Below are 19,441 nucleotides of genomic sequence, written 5' to 3'. Positions count from 1 at the left end.
TACACTTTTCCAGCTAGAAGTCTAGACCTATAGATTTGAAGTGAAAAGCAGATTCTTCAGATTTCATAACTGCTAACCATAGCTTTACAGCAACTTCTTTTCACTGCAACACAGGAGAAAAAGTTATTCTGCATGAGTATAGCAAAGAGGCCAAACTGACTTTGTGTTAAGAGGTAATACCTTGGGAAGCTTTTATTCCCAAGCACTTTAATAGACTTAAGCTAAAATAAAAAGGAACGATACAGAAAACAGCCTTGTTTGTAATTCTGATTGTTTCAGTCTCAACTCTCTGACAAGAGACTTCTTCCTCCCAACTAGCACTGCATTTCTTACCACAACTGGAATCTCCCGTCACACTTCGTATTTTTCATTTCAGGATGCATTCATGTAAGCTTATCTCCAGAACAAAACAAATAAAAAGCAGTCAGCTATTGACCTGTCCCTAATACTTGGAACAGAACAAACTATGAGAAAAATACAGTGGTCATTCAGTTATGGAGTTGCTTTTCTAGAAAAATCACACAATAAATGAGACTGGGCAGCAGTACGGATAGGCTTGTCTGCTCTAACCCCATCATGGAAGTTCATGAAGCAGCTCATATGCCTTCAGGACTCAGCTTATATTCAGTAATTCAGAACACAGACACTGTTGACTTTACTAATAAGATTATTCCCTGTATGTCTACATTACTTGGCCATTTAGCACAAGTCAACTATTCAAGATGTCAAGAGATGTCGGAGATGCTGATTAGAAGTATATGAAATTACACGGTCTGGCAAATAGCGTGCTTTCTTAGACATTGTACAGGATATTCTATACAACTGTTCAGAAGACTAAGATGACAGCCATAAAACCTTGTAACAGGCAACTCTTGCCTTGTTATTTGTTCATCTACATTTTTAAGGCAGACAAGTGCATGTTACTGCAGAGTGATACTGCACAGACTATATTCTGTTTAGCAAACAACAGTGAGTTATTAACCTTTAGAGAATGAGGATTTTTTTTTCCTCTTTTACAACACAGACTTCATTTTACAGTAAATAAATGCCGTTAATATCAATATTCTGCTTAAAGGTATCTGAAAACATAAGACATGTACAGTATTGTCGTGGTTCCGTGGTACATAAAAATTCCCCTTTGTGTAACTACACTGGTTTCATAAATGTAAAGTTCTACAATGGATATTCAGGTGTAATACCAGACGGTGCAGCAAGGTAGAAGTTGAAAAGCACCAATTAATCAGTCTAATGAATATATGAGAAAAGGGAGGCAGCACAGGTGAAGGTTTAGCCAGAGGTAAATGTTAAAGCAACTTAGGAGATTTTAACAGAATGGTAAAACTAACCGTCATTCTGACATTCTTCTCCCTGTCATTTGCACTGTGCCATATACGTCTAAGTGTCAGCGTTTGGTCCCTCAGTCTCCTTAATTCCTCCTGAGGTTCCTCACAGCCCTTTTGCCATATTCACTTCCCACGTAAAATCAGAAGTCTTTTCTGAACTTCAGACACCTGAATCCTATACAGGTCAACGATGTTTTTATTATCACACGCTTTCTTCCTCCCTTTAAAAAAAAAGGAAAGAAAAAAATCCACCGCAACTGTGAATGCCCTTTGATCAGGAGCTGTTATCACAACGGCATAGGAAGAGCTTTGCTTCAGCTGATATTATCTGTATGAACAGCAGAAACATGAAACATTCATGCTGGCAGCTGACACAACACCAGCTTTCTGTAAGGTGCTGTAAAACTTTTTAAATGGCTTTAATTGGCATAAAAAGGGACGAAGGAGCCAAGGACCAAACTAAATCCTCCCTTCTGAGAATTAAGCATTTACACTTCTCTCTGGTGCAAGAAGTAGGGGGAAAAAAGCTGTGACCACTGCAAAACTATTACAGCACGGCAGTTACTATTATAATATCCAATATAATGTCACATATATTAATAATGTTCACAGTAAACCTCAACACACAGAGAGCAGTAATATTATTACTTAAAAAAATAATAATTAAAAAACAAAACAAAACAAAAACAGAAAACAAACCACACAGCAGAGAGCATTTGAGCATTCTCTTTTCCCTTCACCTTTCAAGGATGTATCTTCTGTATTCCTACACTGTACTAACCCTTAGATTACTGTGAGTATCCTCTCCTACTGCAGTACGCCTCAGTGCATTATGGCTCCACATGTTGGCTGTTTCAGCTTCTTGTCAGGGAAGGAAAGCACGTGCAGGAATAAGTCTCTTCTAAAGACCTAGCTTAGATCTCCTAAAAACGTCCATGGCTTTGCCTGGAGGTTGAAGAAGGCAAGATCAAATAAAGTTCCTTGTACTCAGCACAACCAAAAAGGTTTGTTGTAGTTCTTACTTGCGGAGGAGTTTATTGCAGGCTGCATGACTCACACCAGAGAACCCTGTCCTTTCTAATACTCCATTGCAGAGGTAAATGATGCGTTTCACCACGATTACGTGTAAACTTCCCCTCCTCATGGACATTCATACTCCAAAGTAAAAGAACAAATTTGCAAGTTTAAAGTAATTATTTCCAGTTTTGAGCTCAAGTCCTGTAGAGAGTGTTTCTGGAATATAATAAAAGTAATTGTTTTATCAAATTACTTCTATTTTGTGTCAAATCTACAGTTCACATGTCACAGGAGCTTGCAGTCAAACATTAAATTTAGTTTCTCAAAGTCTCTAGCCTGTTTAACTACAATTAATATTCTTTTACAAAAAAAAATACATTATTCAGTTCATTGAGAAATTATTTCTGTACTCTTAATTTCATTTAAAATAAGTAGTTAGGCTACTAGAGTTAGCTATCTAAAAGTTGCATTTTATCCAGGAATTCTCTTGCTGTGTGCCCTGAATCAATATCTGCAATCATCAAAATATAACTTCCACGTAAGGTTTGAAAAAAGTTGATTCTATCTCTATTAGATTCTCACAGACACAAATAATTACTCAGCTACTAAGAAAAGAGAATAAACCGGATGGAAATGAAGAATGTATTTTGATTTTCTGCTCAAGCCCCATGTACCTCCCCTGCCTCCCCCTCCAAAAAAAAAGATGGTTGTCCCGCTCTGCTCTGTGCTGGTGCAGCCTCACCTCGAGTGCTGTGTGCAGTGCTGGGCACCACAGCACAAAAAGGATGTAAAATTGTTGGAGGGTGTCCAGAGGAGGGTGATGGTGAAGGTGGTGAAGGGTCTAGAGGGGAAGACGTACGAGGAGTGGCTGAGGGCACTGGGCCCATTCAGCCTGGAGAAGAGGAGGGTGAGGGGGGACCTTATCACGGTCTACAGCTTCCTCATGAGGGGGAGCGGAGGGGCAGGCACTGTTCTACTCTCTTTAGTCACCACTGATAGGACCCGCAGGAATGGTGTCAAGCTGAGGTAGGGGAGGTTCAGGCTGGACATCAGGAAGAGGTTCTTCGCCGAGAGGGTGGTCGCACACTGGAACAGGCTCCCCAGGGACGTAGTCACTGAGCCAGTCAAGCTGAGATGACAGCTTGAGATCCCAGCTGTGGCTTGGATATGTTGTGCACCACGGACCTTCCTCCCCAGAAGATGTCTTGTTTAGGAATTACAAACTCTTTTTAACCATAAATAGTCAAACTAAAGTTCTGGGACAGAATTCTGGGACTGTAGTGAGTTTATGTGGCAAGGTTTTGGTAGCAGGGGGCCATAGGGGTGGCTTCTGGGAGAAGAATCTAGAAGCTGCCCCATGTTAGGTAAGGGCCCCACTGCTGACCTGAGCTGGGCCAGTAAGTGATAGTGCTTGCACCTCTGTGACAGCATATTTAAGACAGGGAAAACAAACAAAACCGCTGTGCTTCACAGCAGCTGGGAGAGTGAGGAGTGAGGAACAGCCTTGCAGGCGCCATGGTCAGTGCAGAAGGAGGGGGAGAGGTGCTCCAGGCACCGGAGCAGAAGTCCCCTGGGGCCTGTGGTGAGGACCATGGTGAAGCAGGATGTCCCCCTGCAGCCCATGGAGTACCACGGTGGAGCAGGGTTCCACGCTGCAGCCCGTGGAGGAGACCACGGTGGAGCAGGTGGCCCTGCACCGACGGAGGCTGCCACCTGTGGAAGACCCCTGCCAGAGCAAATTCCAGGCCAGACCTATAGCCCGTGGAGAGGAGCCCACGCAGCAGCAGGTGACCTGGCAGGAGCTGCTGCCCATGGGGGAGCCAGGTTGGAGCAGTTTCCTCCTGAGGGATGGACCCCGTGGTACAGACCCATATCTGGAGCAGTTCTGGAAGAGCTGCTGCCTGTGGGAAGCCCATGCCAGATCAGTTCAAAAAGGACTGCATCCTGTGGAAGGGACCCCACAGCACAGGGGATGAGAGAGAGTGACCAAGAAGGAGCAGTGGAGAAGCACTCTAGACTGACCATAACCCCCATTCCCCCATTCCCCTTCACCATGTGGGGGCGAGAGGTAGAAGTGGGCAGATGGGAGGAAGGTGCTTTTGGTTTCTTTCCTTTGTTTCTCACTTCTCTCGCTTGTTAGTAATAGGCAATAAATTTTACTATCTCCCTGTGCTGAGTCTGTTTTGCCCATCACGGTAATTGCTGAGTGATCTCCCCGTCCTTATCTCAACCCTTGAGCCCTTTGCATTGTATTTTTCTCCCCTTTTCCCTTTGAGGAGGGGGAGTGAGAGAGTGGTTGTGGTAGAGCTCAGCCGCCCAGCCGAGTAAAACCAACCCTTGGGACAGAAGTTGTCCTGACAAATTCTAGTTTTTACCACACTCATCACTTATTTGCCATATTAAAAAAAAAAAAAAAAAAAAAAAAAAAAAAAAGTTAAACTTACCAGACATGGGAACATAGTGAATAATTAGGACAAACACAGAAGTCTTACAATGTATCACTTGAAGAGGCTGGGTTTCTGTTGTTGTTTTCATTTGTTTTTTAAATGGAAGCATCTAAAATGCTCCATTGAGCACAAAAATCATGCCTGCTTTAGAGACACTCATGTGTTGTCATAAGAACACAGCATATCAGTAGAGAACACAGTATAGACAGAAGGTGTTTAAACTGATAAATGAAGGATTCCAAGTTTTTCTTTCAACAGCGTACCCATATTGAAAAAACCACTGCAATATACACCACAGCTTGTGCTTCAAGACTTTGCTGTTAAATTATTGAATCAATATTGTTTTCCATCACTGTATTTTAAAGTTTAAGTTTATTACTTGATTATTCTATTATCAAACTTAAGTGGCAGCCAGCTCATCTCTTTATGTCATTATATCTGCAAACAACTGGAAACATTTCTGAAATGCCTTATTAGTTTGAAGCTGTAAAAGCAGTGTTCTGCTGCTTTACCAACCACCATTTTATTTTAATTCCCCCCACATCAGAGAAATACCTAGCCTAATCAATCTTTAAAATCATTGTTGATCACTCAGTGCATGGTTGAACAAAAAGAGTAAATACCTAACAGCTACCTCAAGGGTTAGTGATGCAGGTAGCAATAACAAAGATTTAAATCTTCTCCTCCCCATATTTAGAGTAGAATGATTCTACAACATTCCCTCTCTACCCCTTCACTTGGAACTAAGTATTTTTTTTAATCGCTTCTGAGATCCTTCATAACTTAATGCCAGTGCAAATGAAGAATTTGTCTTTTACATCTTTCCTTCCCAGGAGGCAGTGAGTGTTGTCAGAGAAGAAGATGTGCTACGTACAGTTTTTCAAGTTTTAAACACAATGGAAGTCAAGGCACTTGATGTAGTTACATAGGTGCAAAAACTTCAGATTACTGACAGTTGTAAGCCCAAGTCACAAAGCAGGATTACCAGGAACTGTGCAACTGGGAATAAGGTGAAATCTCATTTTACTACAGCTTTGGCTTGAAGTCGCCAGAAAGAAGCTTCTTAAGCATTTCAGAATTTCTTCCTTCTGGTGGGGAAGGCCATCTGTCATGATCTGAGGAAAACAAAACAATGGACTTAGTTGATGGAGGAAGCAGGCATTTTATTTTTGTGTGCTGCCATTGCCCAACTTCAGTCACTTGAAGGGCATTATTTTTAGCCCATTTCTTACCTGGTATTTCTATGGTATTGCGATATAAACTTTGGCCACCATCTACAACCACGGTTATCCCAGTTATGTAAGAAGCAGCTGGAGACAGCAGAAAACACACTACAGGAGAGATCTAATAAAAAGAATGACAATTTTAATCTTTCTTAAACTTCTGCCAATTGCTTGTGTCCAAGATGCTTCTGAAAACTGACACAGGCAAGACACAGCTATGTTTTCTTCCCAGTAACGAAAACCACCACAATATTAAAACCACATTTCCAGCTACAAACATCAGGAACATAACAGTTCAACAACTGTAAGCTTTCTAGTACTTTTAAGATACACTTTTTTCCCATATTCATCTTCATTCTTTTGGTCCTCTCTGCTAGAAGTCAACCTTTCCAGGAACCAATGCCAAATATGAAATATTTTAGCTGTAGGAGGCATCTAAATTAAATTTTGGTGTAACAGTGACTACTGAGTTAGTCTCTTGGATGACACTACCACATGCTATTACAAGCTTTTTCCTTTCTTCATACTCTACCACAGTTCAAAATCAAGTCTTTACTGTTCTCCATATAACAAAGTGGTGTAAAAATAGAGACACAGAAATAGGCACATCACAAATACTCTGAAATACATTACCTCCTCAGGAACAGCTGATCTCTTGGCAGGAACCTTTGGTATGCTCCTTAACCACATCGCTGCACCTTGTTCTCCATAGTTGGCAACAGCAGTTTCTGAAAATACTATTCCCTATATTAAAACAAAACAAAGTTAAATTCTCTTTCATATGTTCAAGTTGTGATTGTTGGAAAATTTTTAAGTTATTGGGATTTTCTGTGGGACTAACCATCTAAACAGCACTTGAATGCAAGTTTTTAAATTGGATGAAATAGTATAGTTTATAAATTAAAAACATAATTTAACGGATAGCCATATGTCTATTCAAGCAGAATAATTCAGATTATTCCAAATCTTCACTGTCACTCCAATAACAATGAAGAGTATAAACACTGAAAGACTGTTTTGAAATAACAAGCATTTCAAATCAACTTGCAACAGAAAACTGTAAAACCCCAAGAACAAGTTCTTAACTTTTATTTATTTATTGGTAATCTGCAAGAGTACTGGAATGACTTTACTGTGAATTATGGAAGCAGCCATATTTTGCAGTCACATTTCAGACTCTCTCTACTTAGCTGCTACAGAAGAAGCGAGAGGAGACCTTCCTGATGATTACACAGTCCAGCTTAGACTCAAGAGGGAAGATGAAGGCTACAGCAATAGGAACATAAGGCTATGTAGATGAGTTCTGACAGAACATTTTGGACTCAAATTTATATAAAATAACAACATTGTAATTCATTCATGAAGAATATTTGTCTTCTAAGATGTGAGCAACTGTCGTTTGGCAAAGGTAACAGAAAGATATAAAGTATCACCCTAACTGGACCATGTATTTTTGTCACCAGCACAGTAACACAGATGGAGAAAAGAAAAAATAAATCCAAACCACTGAAGTGTTTGCCTGTCAAAAGTCTCATTTGACACATGCTATAATTATTATGATTCATTAAGTAATTAGCATGCCTTAAAAATATACACACATAATAATGGTGTCCTAATTACTTATTTCCTAAACACTTGATAAATCACAAAACAGACAGGAAAAACAAGCCAGTAGACCTTAATATCTAACAAGTCTCCAGATGAATTGGGCCTCACAGAGGCTACGTAAGAGCCGTTACCTGAGAGAACATTACTCATTTTCCATTAAGCATTCTATGGTATGCCAAAAGAAACCAAACCAGGTGTTTTAGCACAGGATTTCTGTGTATCATGTTACTTTTATTCCACAGACGGCAGGAAGATCTTCCTAGAAGGATCTGACATTTATTGTACTGTGAAATAAACTCTGAATGTAGAAGTAGAGGTTGGACTCGATGATCTTGAGGTCTCTTCCAACCTAGAAATTCTGTGAAGTAGTTGGACGGAGTTTACCTTCTTCCTTTTGTTTTCAAGAAAGTAAATGTGCAAAGTAATTTTTTATTAAGAGTGAAGGTTACACAAATCACAACAGATGTCATCTCAGACTTCAAAGCTAGGGCCTCTATATAACCTCTGTATCTGCAGCACTGTGCACTACAAAAATATATCTGGTCTTTCTATTAGATTATTTAAAACAATTGCTACATGCTACCTACTTCCTTTTACACGTCAGGCATATTTTAGATGACCTGTGTAGTGGTTTCCTGTCTGCATATACTTGATAAGAAAAAAGAAATACATGTAAATATCAGAACGCACATCTGGAGAAGGTCCACTCCAAGCACAGTCTTTTTATGACTAAAACTAACCTAACTTGGCATGCAGAAGCCAAAGTAAAAGAAGTTCTGAGACTCTCTGAACGTATGGGGTAATAACTTTGTAAATACAGGAGGAAGCCACAATCATACACGAACCTCATACAGAAAAATAATTGTGAACTCAGATGTGATTGTGTTACTACTGAAAGACAAAACATTCAGTAATTTTATGTGAGGATTTTGTAAAACAGGTCCCCAACTCCTCACAGGTATCTTCTTTTCATTAAGCTAGAGCGGCAGAGTGCCAGTTCAAAGCAGAAGCAATTTTACCCCACGTCTCTGATTTGTCATCCAAACAATATAAAATGCCCTCAAAGGACACAAGGAACGTAGATGAGAGAATAAAAAACACATAAATAAAAGTCCACAAACAGTTGGCGGCTCTAGCTTTTAAAATCCCTTTCAGTCTGAAAGGTTTAACCATAAATACGTGTGGTGGCTAAGTGTAATCATAGCATTTGCGATTACTTACAGGAGCAACACTGTTGATTCTTACTCCGCTGTGGGCCCATTCCAAAGCTAACGTCTTGGTTAGGTTATTCACTGCAGCTCTTGCAGCTCCTGAGTGCCTATTGAGAAAAGAAAGCAAAAGAAGCATCTCCTCCTTCAGCTAACAGTGCCCAATGTTAATCCCACTAAAGCCTCACTCAGTCAGAGCACTGTCCTATGGCTGGACCAGCCACCCAAGATGCAGAAGGATTTTCTAGTTCTTGAACTGTGAAACTGTGATCAAGTTTAAATGAGTTACGCTATAATTTCCTTAAACACGTGTCAATTCAGCAGGAATTTAATTTGAAAGTAGCCTTGCCTATCCACCCACATTTATATTCAATTTTATTTTGGAAATTTTGTTCAACTGTTATTCAGAATTAGTTATTTCTTGGTTCAACTCACAAATATTCTAACAATTTATTCTAACAATCACAGCGACAGTTCATCCAGATTTCTGAAGAGCAGAGAAACTTTAACAATTGTAGCTTCAGCACCACCCTGTGGATCTCCACATTTATTCTGTATAAGCTAAACAAGAACGAGGTAATGAAAAAATATCACCCCATTCCTTGAAAATTTAAGATTTTGAAAAATTTCAACCCTGAATCAGGACAAAGAAAAATAATGTAACATGTGTTCAAATTATGTATATATTTTTATATTTTCTTCAATAGAAACTCAATATTTAAAAACATAGCTTCAGAAAAGCAGCTCAGATTTTTTCCACTTAGGAACCTGTCAAAGTACAGCATTTTCACATCTTCAAACTTTACTTTGAAACAACTCATTTTCTGAAAAATTTTTTTTTTCAACAGATCGGAACTTTTTGGCATAAAATTTCATCCAGAAGGCTCTGGCTCACATTCATTTAGAAGGTTAAAAGAAAAAAATAGAACAAATACGGTAAACATATGCCTATGGAGTGGATGCTGTATTTTAATGCAGACAGCTGTGATAATTTTTTGTCAGTATAAAAGAACTGCAAACATTACATTTTTTAATACCTTCTCCCAGTCAAGAAAGTAACAGAGGAAACAGAACTGCATCACAGACTTTCTCCAAGAAGGATAGCTACAAAGTGGCAGTAAAGAGGAAAACAGGAAAGGTAGGCACTATGTGGCCTGAAGGACAAAACCAAAACTTGGTAACACGCTAGGTATGTTCCTCTTACTCCCCATCCAACTCCTGTAACTAATTACACCATCAAAACTTGTAAACTGACAGTAGAAGAAGAAAAGAGGTGCAAAGTTCTTGCAAACCCACTAGCAATTTGGAGAGGGAAGAAGCAAAGGTTGTATTTCAGTGCAACTAGTCCCACCAGCATCCCACACCCAGTGAAAGCTTTGCTGGCAACTCTTGCTTCATAGTTTCTTACAAAGTAGCTGACAGAGACCAGAGATGTCCTTCACTCTTGAGGTCTCTACTGGATTAGTAAAAAGACCCTTGCACGTACAGCCAAGTATCACTACTGCTCTCTCTTGACATTAACTAGTGTATTTCTATACTCAGCTGCTGCCCATTGCACACCTTTCCAATATGAAGTATTTAGGAGTAATTAATAGTTCTAGGGGAAGAATATAGGAAAATGCAAAAAAAAATAATTATGTATATTACGACATTCCAGGAAACCCAATTGTCACGGCAGCAGTAATGTTGACAATGACTCCTCCATGCTTCTGCATCCAGGCATTGTACACTGTATGAAGGAGGAAGATAACCTATAAATATCAGAGGAAATGCACACGAATGAACTTGCCAACTGGAAGCCAAGTAAGTCCAACTCCAATTACCCTACAGGCTTCCAGTGCGGGTTTAGATAACAACCTGCTCTCTTTACCACAGCCTCTCCACCTGATCAGTGAGACAGCATGCGCAGCCTTGCCCAGCATTTGGCGAGAGCCTTTTGTGGACATCAAGATCTTGTACCTTCCATGTAAATTACTTTCATTTCCACTTTCATTTCCACTTTCCTAATGTTATCTGAGAATCACAGATCACACTTAAAATTTAACTTGAAATTTACACTCCTGATGGGAGCGAAGTCTCCTCCTGTGTTACTAACTATAGTGGCTATAGGGAAACTATATTTTTTTGTCTTCTGTTATTGCTGTAAAAAACAAAACAAACAAACATTCATAATCTTCAGTCCTCACCTGCTTTGCAGCAATAGAAAGTCCCTGTCAGATTTGTTTCTATGACAGCATTCCAGCCTTTTGCACTGATGGCTTCAGAAGGACTCACGAACTGGCCCCCTCCATTATTCACCAGGAAATCAATCTTCCCATGCAGATTCAGTGTAGTCTTCACCAGAGCTTCTACCTAAAACAGTATGTTTTTGAAGTATGGCAAAGTGCAGCTTAAGCTATATACCCAGTCTCCTTTTCACACGTTTTCTCTCTCATATCCTTTTCCACACATAAGGAGGAGGTACCAGACTTCAGAAAAGCTCAAACACTTGGTATGACAGGTTTAGTGAGGATTTAGGATTGGTCTGTATCTGTGTTTACTTAGGAAATCTTCCTGGTATACTGCACTGAAAGAAGAAGGGATCTTTGCTGCTGAAGGTTTGTAAAAACAAACATAAGAGCCTGCTACTTAAGACCTACTGACATTTTCTACAAGCGCAGGGGCATTCACATCAGATGCTGGAAGAACTCCATATAAGATAGCTATGGATTTTCTTTCATCTGACCCATATACCTGAGTGTTTTTGAATAGAAAATGCAAGTAAACATGTGAAACTAACTTTCTAATGCAGAAGTTTTAAGTATTCACTAAAGCTCTGACATAGGAGTAAGCAACAGCTAATGACCTTCGACAGAGCAAGAGACTTAGGTCATTACCAAACAGAACACGAACTCTAGGAAGTGCTGGAAGCGATGTAACTTGTCTTCTTCAGCAAAAGAAAGGTGAGTATGTGACTAAGCAGATACTTTATAAGCAGGATGAATACTTACGATTAAGAGCACTGTCTGGTACTATTTACCTTTGGGTACTCTGACAAGGTATTAATAGCAAATATCAATAGACATTTTATTCACTTACTCAAGGAGCTGTCAGTGCAGAAGAGGGGTGTCTTAATTTCGTATGGGAGAAAGATATTTGAGATGCTAAACCTAGCTCTAATAGTGACCTAATCTAAGCTACAGGCTTTAAGCTCAACCTTCTGCATTGTTTTCTGTTTTGGAAGTACAGCAGCATCCTCACACGCTCACGCTAAACATAGGAGAACTTCCAATGGGGGATGTATTCTAAAGCATTCAAGGTTTTTGCAGATACCGAAGTGGATGTGTTTTTCCTATTACAAAATAGCGATCAGACATCTATAACAGCCACTTAATAATTTAATATTTACCTCAAGAAACTGGACAAGGGTTTCCTGTGTTTGCAATAGCTATCACAGCCAGAAACCATGGATCAGTTACTCTACCCAAGCATATGTAAGGATTTAATCTAGTATTTGTGGCCACAGAAAACAAAGAAAAAAAAAACAACCAAACAAACAAAAAACAGCAGCAAAAACAACAACAATAATAATAAACAATTCTGTTTTCTGAAAGACAGCAAAGGCTGGCAGGCTCTCCAGTCACTCCTCAGATGCTTCCATCTGAAGCAATCTTCACAATGTCGAAGAAGAAGTATTGCTTGCAGTGCTTCTCCCAATTACAGTAAACATGGTGACAGCAGCCACCAGCAGAGTGAGAAAAAGGATCTGGTGGAACACATTTAAATCACAGTGAGAACTAAAGATGATAGCTTTCATTACAAAGTAATCAAAACCCACACAGGAAGAACTTCATAAAAAAGATACTAGACTCTCCTTGGAAGCAGAGAGGGACTCCAGAAGGTTTAGCTAACAGTTTAGGACATACTTTTGGAAAAAAAAAAGGAAAAAAAGAAAAAAAAAGAACAAATTCAGGCACTTCAGACATAACCAGAAAACTGGAGCTCTTCAATATGGGCCTTTTTTTTTTTTGCGTGACTGCAGCTCCAAAATACTATGTAATAGCACACTGTCCCAGATTACTGGGATGACAGTGCTCGCTGACACCAAGAGAAAAAGGGCAAATGCCCACATAAGTTCAAGGGACCTCTGAGTGGTATTAGAACTCAAGAGGTAAATTACCTGCTACTTCTAGTCCTCAACTAGCTCTTCAGTAGGTATCCTTGCACAGGGAAAACAGGCATTTTTGTGTTATTGCTGTGTAATTTTGAAGTAAGACAACAGGAATCTCTTATCCGCAACTCCCCGCCAAGCTGCACTCTTCCACCACAGGCTTCACACAGGCATTAAGTATTTATATACCAGCTGAGACTGTGCTAAGCTATAATGTTTACTGGAAAAGAAAAGCTACTAGTGAACTCAGACAGAAGGTAAAGTGCTAAGTAGTACTGTATTGAGTCCTTCCCAAGGATTCTTATTTGTCAGGTGTCCAAATGATAGGTTTTAGCCTCAGGGTCTGCTCCAGCAGCAGCTGCTGATGGAGCTCAACGTGGAAAGGGGAAACGGCAGAGAATTTTGAACTGCTGTTTTCACTAAATAAGCTCCAGACCTCAGGATAAGGGGTGGATGCACCACCACTGCTTCAGGATAAAGCCACTTGAAGACAGAACACGGAAACCTCAGGTGCACCCAAAACTGGCATCCCAAAACTCTTTACTTCTCCATATTTAAAAACAAAACAGTTTTGTTATCCTTCACAAAGCAGTCAATGGAAAACTAGCCAAAAGAAGCAGCAGACTCTTTTGACTGAAATAAGTCTGGCAGGTTATACCAGTGGTTGAAAATCCTCTATCAAGCAAGATTATTTTTTGCATATTAACTGAAAAGTAAGCTTTGCTAGAAAGATGGAGGGTCTCTGAGGATGAAGATTAAGAGACTTTAAAATGTACATTCATTAAGCTATCCCCAGGATATCTGCCAGCAAGCTTCTGCAGCAATTAATTCAGTGCACCTTCTTTAGGGTCTTCCCAAGCCAGAAAGAGCTCTAACAGCCGTATTGCACTCCTTGATGAGAGATGAACCTTCTCATGTTTGAATTTCACAGATCCAAACTAGTGCACACAAGAGGAATGAGCTCTGCTGTCTTCAAAGTTACTTTGAGGAGGCAAAAACAAACAAACAAAAAAACCCCATACATCCAGCTCAAAGTCAAAGGGGGGGGAGGGAGAAAGTATGATGGGACAGAAAAAGGCTGATGGGTTGAGATAAGGGTAATTTAATTAAAGGGAAAAGAAAGAGAAAATAATAATAATAATAATAAAAAAAGCAAAGGTCACATGGAAGCAGAGAGAGAGAAAAAACAATTATTCTCTACTTCCCATCAAGAAGCAATGTTTGGCCCTGTACTGGGAAGCAGGTCTGCAATACGCAGAGCAGCTGTTTGGGAGGACAGACATCTTCACAACAGGAGCCTCCCCCTTTCTCACCTTTTATTGCTGCACGTGACACCATCCGGTATGGGATATCCCTTTGGTTGGTTTTGGTCAGCTGCCCTGATGATGTTCCCTACTCACCTCTTGCCCACCCCCAGCCTGCTGGCTTTTGGGGAGGTGTGGAAAGAGAGAGCAATGCTGTGCCAGCACTGCTCAGCAACACACAAAACAGCGGTGCGATAGCGGTGCTGTTCTAGCTGTAAGTGCAGAGCACAGCCCTATAGGGGCTACTGTGGATGCGGTTTATGAGAACTTTCTCTAGCAGAAGGTACCTGACAGAGGGTGCTGCGATACAGCATGAAGAAGCCCTAAGAAAGTTCTGGTGTATCTGGAAATGATTAGAGCTTAAAACTAAATGGAAGACAACAACTCCGTGATGGAACTTCCAGATAACAGAAGAGACACCAAGTTTCTCCACATGCCATTGTGGCTAGCTGTACTATAAGATAATGCCTAAGCACTTCACACAGCACTACATACAAGGCTTTAACAGCTTCAAAACTGGCTTTGAAAACTTTTAAAGTTGCTAAGGCTGTTCTGACAAACCTGTATTTTTTAAATATGAAACAAAGAAGGAATGGCAGTTTCTTTGGTAGAGATTGCCTCATTTTACCATCCCAGTCCTCTACCACTTTACACAACGCTGCAGTCACCACTACCTCACTTTTAAGTTGATGCAAAAATAAGATTCACCTGCAGAAAATTATTAAGCATGCCGGACTACTCTCTGCAAGCACAGTGACATGGAAGAACACTTTCATGGAAGAACCTCTTTGCTTTCGTGTAGCTTTAATCATGTAAGTTGCCCTCTGACATCTGTCATAAACTATTATATCATACTGCTGATGCTGGTAAATACAAACCTAAAATCCACTAGTAGGTGAAGTGACATATTGCACAGCCTCAGGGTTCTTCTCCTTTAGGAAAAAAAAAACCTTTAAGTATGTCAGTATAAATATTTTATGTCCTGAGTTGTCCCATGGAGGAAGAATTTTTATTTTTATTTGGCTTGTGCTTGTATATTTGGATACTTCCAGAATTCACATAGCTACTGAAGGTCATTAATGTTTCTTTAAGTTTTGCTGGATTTTAACAGAGACTTTGAAAGATTAAGAAAAAAAAATACTGGAATGTTTTATAGCAGTCTTGAGATAAAAGTCCAGTGTCAGGTTGGACTTTAAAATTTTTACACAGAAAAAAAATAGAAGATGAATGCAGGCTTATGAAGGACATGGATGGAGTACTTCTGCTCCTGATCTTTCAATTTTTGTGACAAAAATCTCAACTGTGATAGCAATAAGGATTGAGAGCAATGGTTTTGCATGGCTCAAATTGTAACCAAAATTTGAAACATGGCTAGGATTTTTTTCTTCTTAATATGAGCAAAATTGACAACGCGGGGATTGTCTCAATAACTTAACTTGTGTCACCTCACAAGCACTGAGATTCCATGCTCTGACTTCCTGTTTGAAGACGCAAGTCTGAAGGTCTCCATCTTCACAAGTAACCACCCCCCACACCGGTGTCACAAAAATGTGACACAGAACCACATTACGTAGGCTCCAGCTCAGCCCTAGAACATAAAAGCTCCAAAGCCTGCTTCTCTTAAAAATATTTCAAATAAGTAGGTGCTGTCAGAAAAATATTCGCATTTACAAATGCTTTCTTGCTTAGGTTGCTAACAAACGGTCTTTCCTTGGAAATACACAGCTTTATCTAGATCAATTTAATAGATTTTTACTGCACCTAGAGTACTCCTGAGAGGGCCAGAGATGAATTTGGAGGTCTGAGAATTTATATACATGATATACTTATGACATGTTAAACCCCAAAACAAGATCACTAGTCGTTACCTCCTCTTCTTTGCGGATATTGCACTGCAAGGGAGTCACTTTGGCAGGACTCACGGAAGAAAATGCATTATTCAGTTCTTCTGCAGTGGCTTTTAATCGGTCAAATTTACGAGAGGCAATAACAACACTGCAACCTGTAGAGACAGAATGAAAAATCCTTCAGCTAGCAGTCAAAGCTGCAGTTACCCTAGTTCATAACATCACGGAGACATTTTGTAGGATGTGCATTTCTTAGTCACTGGCTGGAAAATACAACAAAGAAGTTCTAGAAAGAGAGAGAGAAATGACTGATGTCAGGTGCTTCTTAGCAACAAGATCCCACTGTGCCAGGAAAAGAGCAATCAAGAAAAACAACGAAAAGGTTCACTCTCCTTCCTGCAGAAAGGGAGACAGCCAGTGAGTTGCAGAGTCAGCAAAGTAGCTTTCAGACATGACTTTTGCGGCTTCTGCTGAAGGCTGCCTCATTCATCGATTACATGATTTAAAGATGTTTTAGCTAGTCTTGATTACAAAAAAACCATTTGCTCCTAAAACCACAAAAATAATCTTACTGTAGCTCTGGCTGTAATTTTGACTAGTAGTGAGCAAATCTAATATTCTGCTTTTTAACCCTACAGAGCCTGAAAGAAGGGATGATACCGCTGCAAGATTAACTCTTATCTGCAGACAGCAGGAACAGAGGCTTTCCCACAGCACTTGCACATGCTTTATAATCCTAGCTCAGAAAGCAGAGAAAAATACTAGTCAGGAGCTCAAGCCTTCTGCTTGTGTCAGCATTTGGAGGCTGAAGGACTCATTCTACAGAGCCAGCAATGCAGGCACCAAATTAACAGTAAGCACTTGCACTGCAGTCTCGTCTCCTTTGTCACCAGAGGGCTCAGGACAGCTTTAAGTCTTCGGTGATTGCTACTACACAGACTGAAAGAGATCATACTAGATTAATCCCTCGTACAAATCCACTAGACACGCAATTTCATACTATGCATGAGCAAATTACTAGCTTGCCACTGCCAAGTGGGCAGAGAGGGAGGTCTTGCTCTCACTTCCCCATCATCATAATCCTCGTATCCCAACAGAAGCCATTCTTTCCTCACACCAGCTCTGGTGCTCATCTGCTTAAGCATAAATTAATTCAACAAAGTAAACCAGCCAAAAAAACGTTAACATTTTGCCAGGTGCCTTTTTTTCTTTTGTTGCTATTTTACTGAGTGGAATTTGGCCTCTCATGTGATCAAACAAACATGAGAATCAACCCAAAATAACTAGTGGGAGTAAAGAGCAGCAAGCTGTTCATTTGGCTCAGGCTCTCTTGTGAAACTATACATCAAATTAAATTAAAAAAGAAAAAAAATAAAAAAGGAAAGAAGGAGCCAAACTTATAGAAGGAAACGCTGCAACTACATATCCCTAGGAATGAGGTTTCCACCTTTGGTAGTTGGCCATCTTAAAATAACACAGGTAAAGATGTTAGTCTCTAAAGTCTCCTAATTTTTTAGATTAAGGACTCGGTCATTTGCACAATAACCTGACTAACCCTACAGTAGAGTTCATAAAATGACACGCAATCACCAATTAACACAAAACACTGATTTTCTGTAGCATGGTGTCATTTATCAACTTAAGTGCTTATTAATATACCGAAGAATAAAGTCCAGTAGGAGACTATCTTTGCTAGATATGCTAATGTGCTAGATATGCTAATGTGCCAGATATGCTAAATATGAGCAGGGAGATTCTAATTAGCGGGGAAGACCTGGCACCTACAGCACAAACTGGTACTGCTTCCCTGAAGTCCTTATTTTCTTCACAAAGAATGACCAGACCTTTTTGTGATAGGGTTGAGGGGAGAAGAGACAGATGCAGTTCCAGACAAATGGTTTAAATCTCTCCAGAAGGCTTTGAAGAAGATTGGTTATAAAAACAAACAATGTACATTGTGACCAGCATTATCTGTCACTGCTCCTACAAGCATTCTCTGTCCAACCAGCCTCCTTTCCAAAAAAATACAGCCTGAAGTACAAGGTATAAATGGATATAGTTCCCGGTCATCATCTTGTAGGAATAGCCAGCATGTCTGCAGATGGAAGTTACACTTGACAGATTTAAGCCACAGATCCTTCTCCATTTTCTCAACATACTTACTAGAGATTCGCAGCCTTGTTTTCCATTTAGGATGTCACGGAGAGACATTTTTGTTATTTGCATTTTGCTTGAGATAAATAATGCTGATCAAGTTAAGAACAGTTTTAAGGTAACTGGGTAATACTGACGAACATTGTGACAATGATGCTTAAAAAAGCACCTTCTTAAGGCACTAGCTAAAAACACCTTAAAAAAAATAATGTTTTGTTCCTTGGTAACCCAAAGGCAGCAGAACGAGCCCTTATTTCAGCTCCACAGAACAAGTGGAAAGCTGGACAACAAGGGCCAGGAGAAGAGATGCCTCCCAGTACAGAGTCTTAACAAAGTTCTTCCCTATGCACAGTGTACATTTAAACAACACAACGCACCCAACATGGTGGGGCATAACACTTGGTGTTATTTATCCTAATCATGTTTATCTAACATTACCTGAAACCAGTCAGACGCCAATGAACCCTGACATTTATGTTGGAAGCTGCAGAAAAGGTGGTGCAAGGTAGATTACCGAGATGTTTCCACAGAGTGTGCCTTTTCCTCCAGATTTCATCACTTACCTTTAACCAGCATTGAAAGAAAGCCTACAAAGCACATGCTGAAGTACAATACTTGAACTTCAAGACTTCGTTGTCACAAGCACTGACAGAGAATTTCTCCAAGCTTAACACGGGGACAAGAGTTCAAAAGCCCGCTCAGCTTCAGCACCACCGAGGCGTTCAGTTCAACTCAGCCCAGCAGCATTACGAAGAAAACTAACTTCAGAGGGGGGCACGAGTCCCCATTTCCATCCCTTAAAGCCCATCCCTTAAAACACCACCCCCAGAACCCCACAAACCCACGCACCGCCCGCCACGACCCCAAACGCCCCCCAGCCCCACACGAGCACCCCTGCCCGGCTCCCGCTATCCCTCCGGGTCCTCTCTTCCCTTCCCCAACACCACCCCGACCCTCTGCCCGTCCACCTCACGCCCTGCCCGCCCACCTAAGGCCAGCAGGTCGGCGGCGATAGCCTTGCCGATGCCGGTGCCGCCGCCGGTGACGATGGCCACCCGCCCGCTGAAGAGCCCCGCCGCCAGCAGTCCCCGCGCCGCCGCCATTTTCCCCCCCCCCTTTCTCCCGAGCCGCCGCTCCGCC

The 19,441-nt window shown here is 40.6% G+C and overlaps 1 protein-coding gene across 1 annotated transcript; it reads right to left on the bottom strand.

Moving 5' to 3' along the window:
• Positions 1-5,160: 5,160 nt before the first annotated feature.
• Positions 5,161-19,413, bottom strand: PECR (peroxisomal trans-2-enoyl-CoA reductase). The gene is made up of 8 exons (XM_084289345.1): positions 19,290-19,413; positions 16,169-16,302; positions 11,033-11,198; positions 10,494-10,575; positions 8,860-8,956; positions 6,664-6,774; positions 6,040-6,151; positions 5,161-5,922 (listed from the first exon to the last, which is right to left on the bottom strand). The coding sequence occupies exons 1-8, from the start codon at positions 19,402-19,404 to the stop codon at positions 5,834-5,836; spliced, it is 906 nt and encodes a 301-aa protein (XP_084145471.1). The 5' UTR covers positions 19,405-19,413; the 3' UTR covers positions 5,161-5,833.
• Positions 19,414-19,441: the final 28 nt, after the last annotated feature.

The sequence above is a fragment of the Netta rufina genome, assembly GCF_964035555.1.
Source record: "Netta rufina genome assembly, chromosome: 6".
Classification (NCBI taxonomy): Eukaryota; Metazoa; Chordata; class Aves; order Anseriformes; family Anatidae; genus Netta; species Netta rufina.
This window is presented reverse-complemented; position numbering and strand designations above follow the sequence as displayed.